The sequence below is a fragment of the Misgurnus anguillicaudatus genome, chromosome 6 (assembly GCF_027580225.2).
Source record: "Misgurnus anguillicaudatus chromosome 6, ASM2758022v2, whole genome shotgun sequence".
Lineage (NCBI taxonomy): Eukaryota > Metazoa > Chordata > Actinopteri > Cypriniformes > Cobitidae > Misgurnus > Misgurnus anguillicaudatus.
In genome coordinates, this window is record NC_073342.2 from 28,498,107 (window position 1) to 28,509,129 (window position 11,023).

At 35.6% G+C, this 11,023-nt stretch overlaps 1 protein-coding gene across 4 annotated transcripts in view; it reads right to left on the minus strand.

Annotated features, from left to right (window-relative positions):
• Positions 1-4,223: 4,223 nt before the first annotated feature.
• Positions 4,224-11,023, minus strand: part of LOC141349080 (von Willebrand factor A domain-containing protein 5A-like) — a 29,785-nt gene continuing 22,985 nt past the window's right edge. For 2 of the 4 annotated variants that reach the window (XM_073868909.1, XM_073868908.1), the window contains exons 3-20: positions 10,255-10,457; positions 9,924-10,146; positions 8,613-8,776; positions 8,404-8,518; positions 8,115-8,290; positions 7,921-8,009; positions 7,690-7,834; positions 7,480-7,559; positions 7,281-7,395; positions 7,021-7,179; positions 6,829-6,932; positions 6,535-6,752; positions 6,280-6,318; positions 6,085-6,135; positions 5,829-5,975; positions 4,926-5,062; positions 4,720-4,843; positions 4,224-4,623 (exon numbers count right to left, since the gene is read on the minus strand). In XM_073868909.1, coding sequence (XP_073725010.1) covers positions 4,544-4,623; positions 4,720-4,843; positions 4,926-5,062; positions 5,829-5,975; positions 6,085-6,135; positions 6,280-6,318; positions 6,535-6,752; positions 6,829-6,932; positions 7,021-7,179; positions 7,281-7,395; positions 7,480-7,559; positions 7,690-7,834; positions 7,921-8,009; positions 8,115-8,290; positions 8,404-8,518; positions 8,613-8,776; positions 9,924-10,146; positions 10,255-10,457 — 2,369 coding nt within the window. In that variant the 3' untranslated portion in view covers positions 4,224-4,543. Of the gene's footprint in view, positions 4,624-4,719; positions 4,844-4,925; positions 5,063-5,828; positions 5,976-6,084; positions 6,136-6,279; positions 6,319-6,534; positions 6,753-6,828; positions 6,933-7,020; positions 7,180-7,280; positions 7,396-7,479; positions 7,560-7,689; positions 7,835-7,920; positions 8,010-8,114; positions 8,291-8,403; positions 8,519-8,612; positions 8,777-9,923; positions 10,147-10,254; positions 10,458-10,558; positions 10,606-10,808; positions 10,986-11,023 lie in introns of those variants that run through there. The other 2 variants (XM_073868907.1, XM_073868910.1) reach the window with 2 other exon arrangements.

The window sequence follows — 11,023 nt, forward strand, 5'->3', positions numbered from 1 at the left end:
TTTGCCTGTTTCCTTCTGCAAACCTTGATTCATTAAATCATTGGGATTAACTTTAATTCACTGAGGCGTGTATATTGCATTTCATGTTTTTGGCCATCTGGCCCATCTGACACAACCTTTTTGACCCAACACTTGTGCTCCCACTTCCTCTTTTTCCAACTTGTGGTCGCACGCTATCTCTTGCAAAAACCGAAGAAAAATCAAAACTTACCTGTAACTGTACAAATCGCGTTTCTGCCGCTGCACCAATTACTTGAAGTAAACTTCGGCTTATAGAGATGTTCCTTGGGTTGCTTTAAATGCTCTTATTTATTTATATTCATAAAACGCATCAACAAAACATACTTTAAAATTAAGAAACAAATTGTATGAAACGAAATTCGTTTTAAAGAAGTAAACAAAACTTATTAAGTGGTCAAAGATTATGTCTGACCCTTGATCATATTAACCTTCAATCCATTACAACGCCCCATATGACGTTTAAAATTACTTTCTGTCTTTCTTAATAAGCAAATTTAATTGAAACAAATCATAAAAAACATTACAACAATATTCAAACACAACAATACTCAAACATAAATATAAAACAAACATAATTTCTTTCAGAATCCATGTTTAAAACAAGCTAGTATAGCGTTTATAATCTGTGACAATAGTTGGTGGTACTTTTTTTACTATTTTGAGCAAAACCTCCGTTGCAACAATCCATTTAACGGAACTGGTGCCCTCAATTTCATGACAAGCTTAATGCCAGTGGGCGGGTCCTGCCATTTGAGATGTACACAAAACATAATTTCTTATAAAATTAGTAAAATATTAGTATTACTATTAGTAAAATCTTTTGGTTGCATATGAATGATGATAATAGAGCACACACGCCACATACACAATATGGTAAATAAGATTCACAGTCACACCACTTGGTGTTTATAGAATAATTAGTGGGGGCATGATTTATTATTGTTTGCTAAACCCCAACGCAACATTTGCACCCTAAATTTGAAGTGGATATTGTAAAGTTACCTAATTGAAATGTTACCTAATTGTGTGCCTTAAAATCCATTAATCTCTTAAAAGGCAGTCAAAATGTTTATCCTTTGCATAGTTGTTTTGGCAAAACATCTGTCACAGTCATAGCCTTGTTTTACGCAGGCACGCACGAGAGGCGCGCGCATATTTGTGCGTTCGTCTTGATGCAGACTGGGTTAAAAGAGAACTTGAAAACACACCTCCTGATCAAGCCCGGGCGCAGTGCTGATGGTATAACTGACTGCCTTTAGCGGCGCTTAATTATATTAAGGCATTTATGGTTAATGAACTCAAACGCGTTAACGTATCAATGCTGACAGCCATAACTAAAGGTAAAAAATACATGAATATAATGCTGGTTATGCGCTCTCAGTGGGTTTATAACCAGAATTTGCTGATTCTTGAGGGTCAAGCGCTCTAACCCCATGTAATTTTTATCATATTAGTTTCCATTACATCCCTTACGAAAATTAACCATGGTTTTACTCATAGTAATCAATTCACCAAAAAAAACATGGTTATTACACTTTTACCACAATAAAACCATGGTTAATTTTCGTAAGGGACCATCAACCTTTACATTTGGGTTTCATTAAAGAAATCGTTTTTGTTACTGCATTAAATCACTGAGCAATATTTAAAATGCATTTTAAAGTCTAGAAGTCTGTTTTACCAAAGTGACTACTCAAGTAGTGAAGAAGGCACGGAGTCTAAATAGCATACAACCTCCAATATAGACAAGAAATTTGGTTATGTCTTTATTATTTCCAACTGTAGGCCTATATATCTTGAATTGTATCTACACACACGAACAAATCATTTAACACAGAGCCATCTAGAGGCTGTTTTATAAATAGCAGGCACAATGCACTAACGCGTGCGCACGAGAAAGATTTCTCGTGCGCACGCGATAGTCTTATTTATTTATTTTTTTGCAAATGTCCCATCAGAAGCTCCGTACGGCTTCCGTAGTACGGTGTGACAAGGTGTACAACTAACAAGCCAAAAACCCAGAAATAAGTTTTTATAAGCCCAAAAAACGAGCGCTTAAAGACACAAAAGTGGAAACAAGCAACTTTTCATGAACACACATGAAGCAGTGGCATTCATTTCGCCGCCCTGGAAGTGCTTTGGTAAAGGCAATCTGGTCATTATAAAACGTTTTATTTGTTATATCTTATATTATATCTAAAAAATAACCTGGAACGCTCTCATTATTTTATAAAATAAAACCTACAAATAATAACATGTAGGGACCGTTCTGGGCAGGTTCTCGTTATAAAATTAAATCTAAAGAACCTGCAGTAAACGTCCTGGGAAGGTTCTCTTTAGGTTATTATAAAAAGAACCTAAAGGAAACGTTCATAGAACGTTTTTATTTGGTTCCCAAACAATGTTGGTTTAACCTTAAAAAGTAAGTTTACTTGGTTGCCTTAAAAATTTGCCTTAATTTAACTTATTTTTAGACAACTTTTTGAGTTACCTAATATTTTAAGGTTAAATTAACTTAAAATAGTAAGTTATCTTTTTGCCTTAAATGTTTAGTTGAACTAACAAATCTTCTTTAACAGTGCAAAAAACAACCAAATGGAAACCATATGGGAACGTTATAGGGGAACGTTCTGTTTGCTGGGTATATTACTCTATCACATTACTTTATCCTTAGTGGTAAACTAGAATTTTATTACTTACACATATTTCTCAGAAGACTCCTTCCGTGGGCTGTCCTGAAGCTAAGGTTAGAATATTAGCATTCAGACTTCTTGTCCAATGCATAAAGTTCGCAACTAATACTTTCAATCAAAGGCACACCAAGTCTTCAGCAAATACACAAGAAACAAGCAATTAAGCTAATGTCCCAGTTTCTGTCAAACTGATCAAACTTCACCCTTTATAGTCACCAAGTCCAAAAACCCCCTAACATTCCAATCTTGAGAAACGCCCGGAGCATCCTGCATTGCTGCCAGTGCCAAATATTATTTCACATATCATATAAAGAGATATTATGTAATCTACCATAATAACAAGATATCATGTCCAGTGTTGGGGAAAGTTACTTTTAAAAGTAATGCATTACAATATTAAGTTACTCCCAAAAATGTGCTCATGCTTAGGTTACATTTGCATTTTCTTGGCTGAGATTTGATCTCTTTCAGGTCTTGCAGGTGTTTTTTATGACTGAAAAGTTCTGCATTCAGAAATTGCAGATTTCATCACAAAAAATTTCGAGCTCTGGCCATCTCAGTTTCTAACTCAAACTGTTTCCACACAAGTGTGTACGCATAGAGTGCATAATGTAAATACTTTAGTTTAATTCAGTACTTAATTTTAATAATTTTTAATTGAATTACATAGAACATAATTTTTAAAAAGTAACTTGCATTACTTTTTTTAAAAGATAACTCAAATATTAATGTGTAAATTTAAAAAGTAATGCGTTACTTTACTCGTTTCTTCAGAAAAGTAATATTATTACGTAATGCATGTTACTTGTTATGCGTTACCCCCAACACTGATCATCTCATTAATGTCACATTTTTCTAGTTAAAATAACATATTTTCCATATGTGAAATATTATATCATTTAAATGAAATATTTTCTCAAGCCGTTACCTTAATCAACACTTTAATATAGATTACTTTTCTTTGAATTTAGTGGTTACATTACTTTGGTGTATATCATAATACAAGTTACTGGTGTGGGTTACATATTAAGCTATATATACACTGCAAAAAAATGATTTTCAAGAAAAAAATTCTTAGTATTTTTGTCTTGTTTTCAGTAAAAATATCTAACAAATCTTCAATAAAGATGCTTTTTCTTAATGAGCAAAATGACACAAGAAAATAAGTCTAGTTTGTAGACCAAAAATATCAAATTTAAGTGATTTTGTGCATAAAACAAGCAAAAAAAAAATCTCCAATGGGGTAAGCAAAAAATCTTGAACAATTTTCTTAAAAAGTAAATTCAAGAAAAAATCAATGGAAATTTGCTTACACCATTGGCAGATTTTTTTGCTTGTTTTATGCACTTAAATGTGATATTTTTGACTAAAAAAACTAGACTTATTTTCTTGGGTCATTAATATTTATACAATTTTTCTTTATACTGTAAATCTACCTCTTGATAACTCCTTGTGTCCGTTATCTTTAATACTTAAGATTAATAATAAAAAAGTAAAACAAGAACAATAAATATGTCAGTATTTTTTATTTATATATTTGGTATTTTTTATATATATTTACCATTTTATTCAGGAAGAAAGACACTTTTTAAAATATGTGGTTATTTAAACTAATTTTTTTTTGCACCAAATCAGTCATCATTTATATTTCATAACCTTTTCCCACACCCGTTGGACCAGAGAGGTGGTTTTGAATTCTGAAAATTTGCAAAGCACCAAATTGGATCCCCATGGACAAATGAAAATATTCATAATAATATAACCCCTTGCAGCTAATAATATGGATTAAATGCCTTCTGACATCGCAGAAAGTAGAAACACTGAAGTCTTCAGATTCCCAAAGTTTCTTCTTTCACCTGACATCCCAGTAGATGATTCCCATCACACACACACTGAGACAGACTGACCACTGAAACACACACAAACACACACATCACTTTAGTTTAATACTTGACCAAACGTCTCTTTATCTGCTGATGAATGTCGTCTGGTTTGGAGATCTCACCGTTCTGAGAGCCGATCCATGACGCCGCCTTCATGGCCACAAACTGCCACTCAATCTGTTGCTGTATTTTATAGCCGTATAACCAGATGAGAGACAGAAGAGTGGCCCACACTGACCCATCCACCTGTAAACACAAATACACACACCGTACACATGCATTTATTATCATCTTTCATTATTTCATCATGTTGAATCATATGTCACACCTGTGCTGGTTTCTGATTGGTCAGCTCATCTTCAGTCTTTCCAAACACTCGAGCCAAAGCAGCGTTCAGTTCCCAGCAGCCTGAAGCCTTTTGAAGAGAAATCAGCTGAAGTAAAGGATCTTTATGGAGATCAGATTCTGGTGGATACAGACAGACACACAAACAGATGTATAAATTAACTGTACTGATATTAAATACAAACTATTGCAATTATATTTTAAATTCAACCAATGATGAGGCTTAACGACAAAGACAGGGTGACATGAGAGTCAGGAAGTATATTGCTATCTGAAATATTGCCAAAGACGGCGTTACAGGGACGCATGAAGTATGGCAAAGGAGACGCAGCATCTCGTTCCCTTCTCAGGGAACAACAGTTACATACGTAACCCGAGACGTTTTCATGTCAAACACAACTATGCAAAAAAGCATTTTGGTATGAATCAACATTCACATACAGAAGATATAAGCATTTAAAGCGAACAGTCTAGCATGTGTGCTTAAAAAGTCTAGAATTTTTATGATGTTATCTGACACTACACATGGAAATATGTGATTTTTTTGCATAAAATAGATTCAAGCACTTTCAATGACCTGTATCTATGTGTGAATATTTTCAAAAACTTCCCAGGGCCGTGAATTATTTCCCCCACATTCAAAAACTTTCAAGGATTTCAAGGACTCGTGGGAACCCTGAAAATACATTATTTGGTGTATTTGGTGTAATGCAATGTGTTCATGTGGTTTAAGGTTTAAAAAAACCCGTTGATTTTTACAAAGCTCATCGTTTTGAAAAGTGCAGTGTTCTCTGATTGGCCAGCTATCTGGTGCATTGTGACTGGTCAAATACCTTAAGCGTGTGATGAAAATGTTATGCCAGACACAAACTGTAAGATGACTAACCTTGTCTGGTCTGTATCGGAGGTTCTTCAAATTCCTTCATGCTGGGAATGTTTGTATCAAAACTGCTCAAATTTCCTTGATCAGGGGCCATCATTATAAAGTTTGTTTTGAGATAACCCCTGACGGGAACTCCTGCGCTCATATCTCCTACAAATAAAACAGCTTCTTAAATATCACTCCTAAACCCTCAACACAACAACTCATTAAATAATAAATAAATAAAAATCTTTGTACAGTGACTTTGTATTTCTCTTACTTGCACATGCATTAGCCATCATGGGCATAGGCCTGTTCGGCATGGACCCCACTAAAACACAAACAACCAGTTACCATCAAACACTGCTAAAACATGTCAGCACATTGAGAAACAATACAAACATACAAATACAAACACAACAAAGATACAAACAAAGCAGCAAATATCTGTACAGTAACTGTGTGTTTCTCTTACTTTTAAATGCTATACGCATCATGGGCACGCACCTTAAACCTAAAACACAAACAAACAGTTACTGCTGAACCATGAGAAATAACACAATTATACAAACAAAAAACATGGAAGTGTTTGGTGGCCTCTAGATATATCCCTGTTTGGATCTTTGTAATTTAACCCTTACATCTAAAATTATTAAAATAAAAAAATGTGTTTTGTAAAAGGTAAAAAACATTAAATGAAAACTGTAATTTTAACAATCAGATGACAAACCTTGTGTTGGTACTCTTCTCTGTATCAGAGGTCCTTTCACAGCCTCTCTGTTGTGTTTATTAATGGCAATGAAGGCTGTATGAACACTGCTCACTCCTGCTTCAACACTGATCTCCACCATCCTCCTCTTGATATCCTCCACATCTACACCTCCTGTCCTCTCCTCCTGTTCCAGACAGCGGATCAGAGACCGGGCCGCCAGACGATGGATGGACAACCTGCAGAAACATTGATGAAAAGTTTACAAAATTGTGATTTAAGGAATCTGACTGTTCATGAATGAGTCCCAGTTACCCAGTGTCCTCAGTTGGTTTAAGGCAGAAGTGAAGCTGGTTTGTTACTGGTTGATCTTTTAGGTTGTATTCAACTATCACTGATCCTTCAGAGCTTTCTGAACTCTATGACACAGAAATGAAAAGAAAACAATTTATCTACAAAGCCATGACCAGAAGATAAAATCACAAACCTCAAGCGAAAAGTTCTCACCTGTCCTTTAAGTCGGGCATAAATGAGTGACCTTTGACCCTGGAAGATCACATTGATGGGTGGAGACAGTGTGTCAACAGTAATGCCATCTGGTACTTTCCACTGTACTGAGATCTTGTTCACTGCAGGCTGAAGAGCAAACCTGAGAGACTCCATCACCTGATAACATTTGAAGAGAAATAAAACAATGTCATACAGATTCAAACCCTCTACATTTACATCATCTCTTGTTTCAAACTAAAACTCATCCATAGTCTCACTTTGGGTTGCATGCGGTCTGAGCCTGTGATGAACTGGGCGTGCCCAGATCCCTCTTTGGCCATTCCTGTGATGAGGGCGGTACTTGCACCCTCACCAATCCCGAATGAGAAACACCTGAAGATACAAATCATCGATCAAATCTTCAATAATTTACTGTCATGAGCTATTAAGTGGAAATGTAAATAAAGAGAAATGTACCTGTGAGATTTAGCATGAAGTTTCACAAGATCCAGAACCTCTTTAGTGTTCCCCACCTCTCCATCAGTGAAGACAAACAACTGCAGAGAGAAAAAATATCTTACAAATGACACTTAACTATCTGAAAAATGAAAGCCTGACAAATTTGGAAAACTTCAGTCTTTTTAAATGCTTCAGGTTTGGTTTCTGATGTATTTTAAGGTGATGCACCTGTCTGGGGTGTTCAGGGTAACAGGGTTGACTGTAGATGTGTTTTAGGGGCTGTAAAATCTCTGTGCCGCCCATGTTTGCTGTCATTTCATTGACTTTCTTCAGTGCCTGATCCATTGTGTCCTGATTGTACACAACACTCTGACTGCAATGACACAAACATTAAAATCCTCTCACATGATGAATATAACAAAAAAACAACTTTAGATGATTTAGATTCTAGTTACTAACGGGAAGAAGGACTCAAAATGAGTGCCAAATCCATAGATATTAAAGTAACAGCCCATGGGCAGACTCTTCAACAGTAACAGCAGAGTTTCCTGCAGAAAGACAGATGTTTACAGATATTAAAATTTATTTTTTAATTGCGTTTAGAAAGATTCAAATATTGGTGAAAAAATGCATAACACTTTAAAAACCCATACCTTTGCGCTTTCTATACGGATCTGTGCCCCTTCCCCGTTATGCATCATACAGCCCATACTGCCTGATCTGTCAATCACAAAAACAAACTCGCCTCGAGTTGCTAATGATGACATCACTTCCTTTGGGAATTCTGGGTACAAACTTATCATCACCACTGGGTCACTCATCAGAGAACCTGAAACAGAGAAAGAGATCAATGACTCATGTGAAGATCTGAAAAATAATTGTATTGTGTTCTTTAGGTATCAAAACAATGTTGAGTTTATATCAGATTGATGTAGTCTGTACCTGGTTTTGCAGTGTTCACTCCTGCCTCCACTATAGCAGTGGGCTGATGGGTATTCTGATAGTACAGAAACAACTCAACATCTTTATCAAACTTGTGACCAGAACTCAGATTCACCTAAAACACAGACACACAAACACATTATTACAGGCTTAAACAACATTATCTCTGTAAAAACACACACATATAAACTGTATTAACCCCACAGTACTGTTGCCTGAGTGTGATCAGAGTTGAGGAACACAAGAGGATCCAGAGTACAGTTGGACTCTAGTTTGGAGATGGGGTTTGGAGAGCTCACATGAACACTAAGAGTCAAAGTGTAGGGAACAGAGTCACATGACGAAATCTCTGAAACTATTCCAGCATCTGAACCTGAGGACAACACAGAGAGTGTGTTAGAAAAACAATCTTTAAACTCACTTATTACTGTAAATATTGTGTATTACTGTAAATGTGTGGTATTACTGTAAATGTGTGATATTACTGTAATATTGTGTGATGCTTTAAATGTGCATTATTACTGTAAATATTATGTGTTGCTTTAAATGTGCATTATTACTGTAAATATTGTGTGATGCTTTAAATGTGCATTATTACTGTAAATATTGTGTGTTGCTTTAAATGTGCATTATTACTGTAAATATTATGTGTTGCTTTAAATGTGCATTATTACTGTAAATATTGTGTGATGCTTTAAATGTGCATTATTACTGCAAATATTGTGTGTTGCTTTAAATGTGCATTATTACTGTAAATATTGTGTGATGCTTTAAATGTTCATTATTACTGTAAATATTGTGTTTGCTTTAAATGTACGATATTACTGTGAATATTGTGTGTTGCTTTAAAGCAGCATTTCACCCATAAAAACAATCTTTATTGAAAGTGCATCATATTTGTAGTCGAAATGTAACATACATTTCGAATTTGGTGCCCATTTGACCGAGAAAATGTGGTGTTTGTAGTCTCACCCCCTCAACAAAGATATTGGACTTCCTGCTTTAAATAATGCAAAATTATGATTTTTACATCATTGAGAGAAGAAACACTGAAATCTTTATTTCTCCCGTCTCAGCGGGAGCTGAGGAAATGATGCACGACCTTACAAAAACATGACTGGGGTTCTAACGATACAAAGCTTAATGCAAATGGGTGAAGTGACCCTTTAAATGTACAGTATTACTGTAAATATTATGTGTTGTTTTAAATGTACAGTATTACTGTAAATATTATGTGATGCTTTAAATGTACAGTATTACTGTAAATATTGTCTGTTGTTTAAAATGTACAGTATTACTGTAAATATTGTGTGATGCTTAAATGTACAGTATTACTGTGAATATTGTGTGTTGCTTTAAATGTACAGTATTACTGTTGATATTGTGTGTTGATGTAAATGTGCTGTATTACTGTGATTATTGTCTGTTGCTTTAAATGTATGGTATTACTGTAAATATTGTGTTCTGCTGTAAATCTGTGATATTACAGTGAAGTGTTGACAGCTGTTGAAGTGCAGTACCTGCTGGTGTGTATCTGGGGTTGAGTACAGCAGGCAGACAGAAACGCAGCGAGTGGTCGGCCTGCACAGAGAGTTCAGTGATGTATGTGATGGTGATGTCAGCGTTCTGACCCGGTGACAGACACCCAATACTCAAACTGAACACATCAGAACTTTCTTTACTCTCTTCCAACAGAAACGCCTGCTGACCCGAACTCACAGCATCATCATACTGATCTCTCGCCTGCAACACAGAGAGAATTTAAATATAAGGAAATAAATGCAAATTATGTTTAAATGCTTCTGTTGTGTCTTTTCCTGTATGTTTGTGCATGTAGGTGTTTAGACTCACAGTTTGTCTGTCTTGAACTTCTGCTACAATCTCCTGATCTCCGATCTTGGCACTGAAGTGACAGACAGCAGCATCAGCAGGCAGAGGAAACACAAACAAGGCCTCCAGGTGGCGCTCTTCCTCATTCACATACTGCAGAGTGGAGGTGACTGTAGCTACATGACTCTTCACCTGCACCTCAACTCTGATGCTCTTCAGAGGAACTGACAAGAAAACAAACATCATGAAGGAATTTAAGCAAATGTATGATGTATGTAAACATAGTTTTAATGACAGACAGTAAACAGGTCTGGTGAGTTCATACCTGGCTGTTTTTCTTTAGTCACGAGACCACAGGTCGTCATTCTGTCTCTGTTCAAGAAAATAAAGCTTTAGGTTACTGTACATACAAACTGCGGTCTAAAGAAGATCATATTTTTAAAACCTCGTTATTACATTACACACATTAGTACCTCACATTAGTGCTGTAAAAACACTGTAAATATATACATTAGAAACATAAAGTTATAAATCCTGTCAGTTCTCGTCAAAGTAAAAGTACATTGAACACGAACCTCAGTAGTTGAAAATCCTCAATGACAAACAGCAAAAACTGAATAAATCAGAGCTTGTAGATAAGTGCGAGAGAAAGACGGGAAACGATCCAAAAAATGACGTTTAAATACCAGAAACGCGTTACGTTGCGATCTTGAACATTCCTTTGTTTGTGGGCGGATCCTCACTGAAGAGAACCAATAGCTTCAATGAAGGTAACCATTCGCCTAATTAA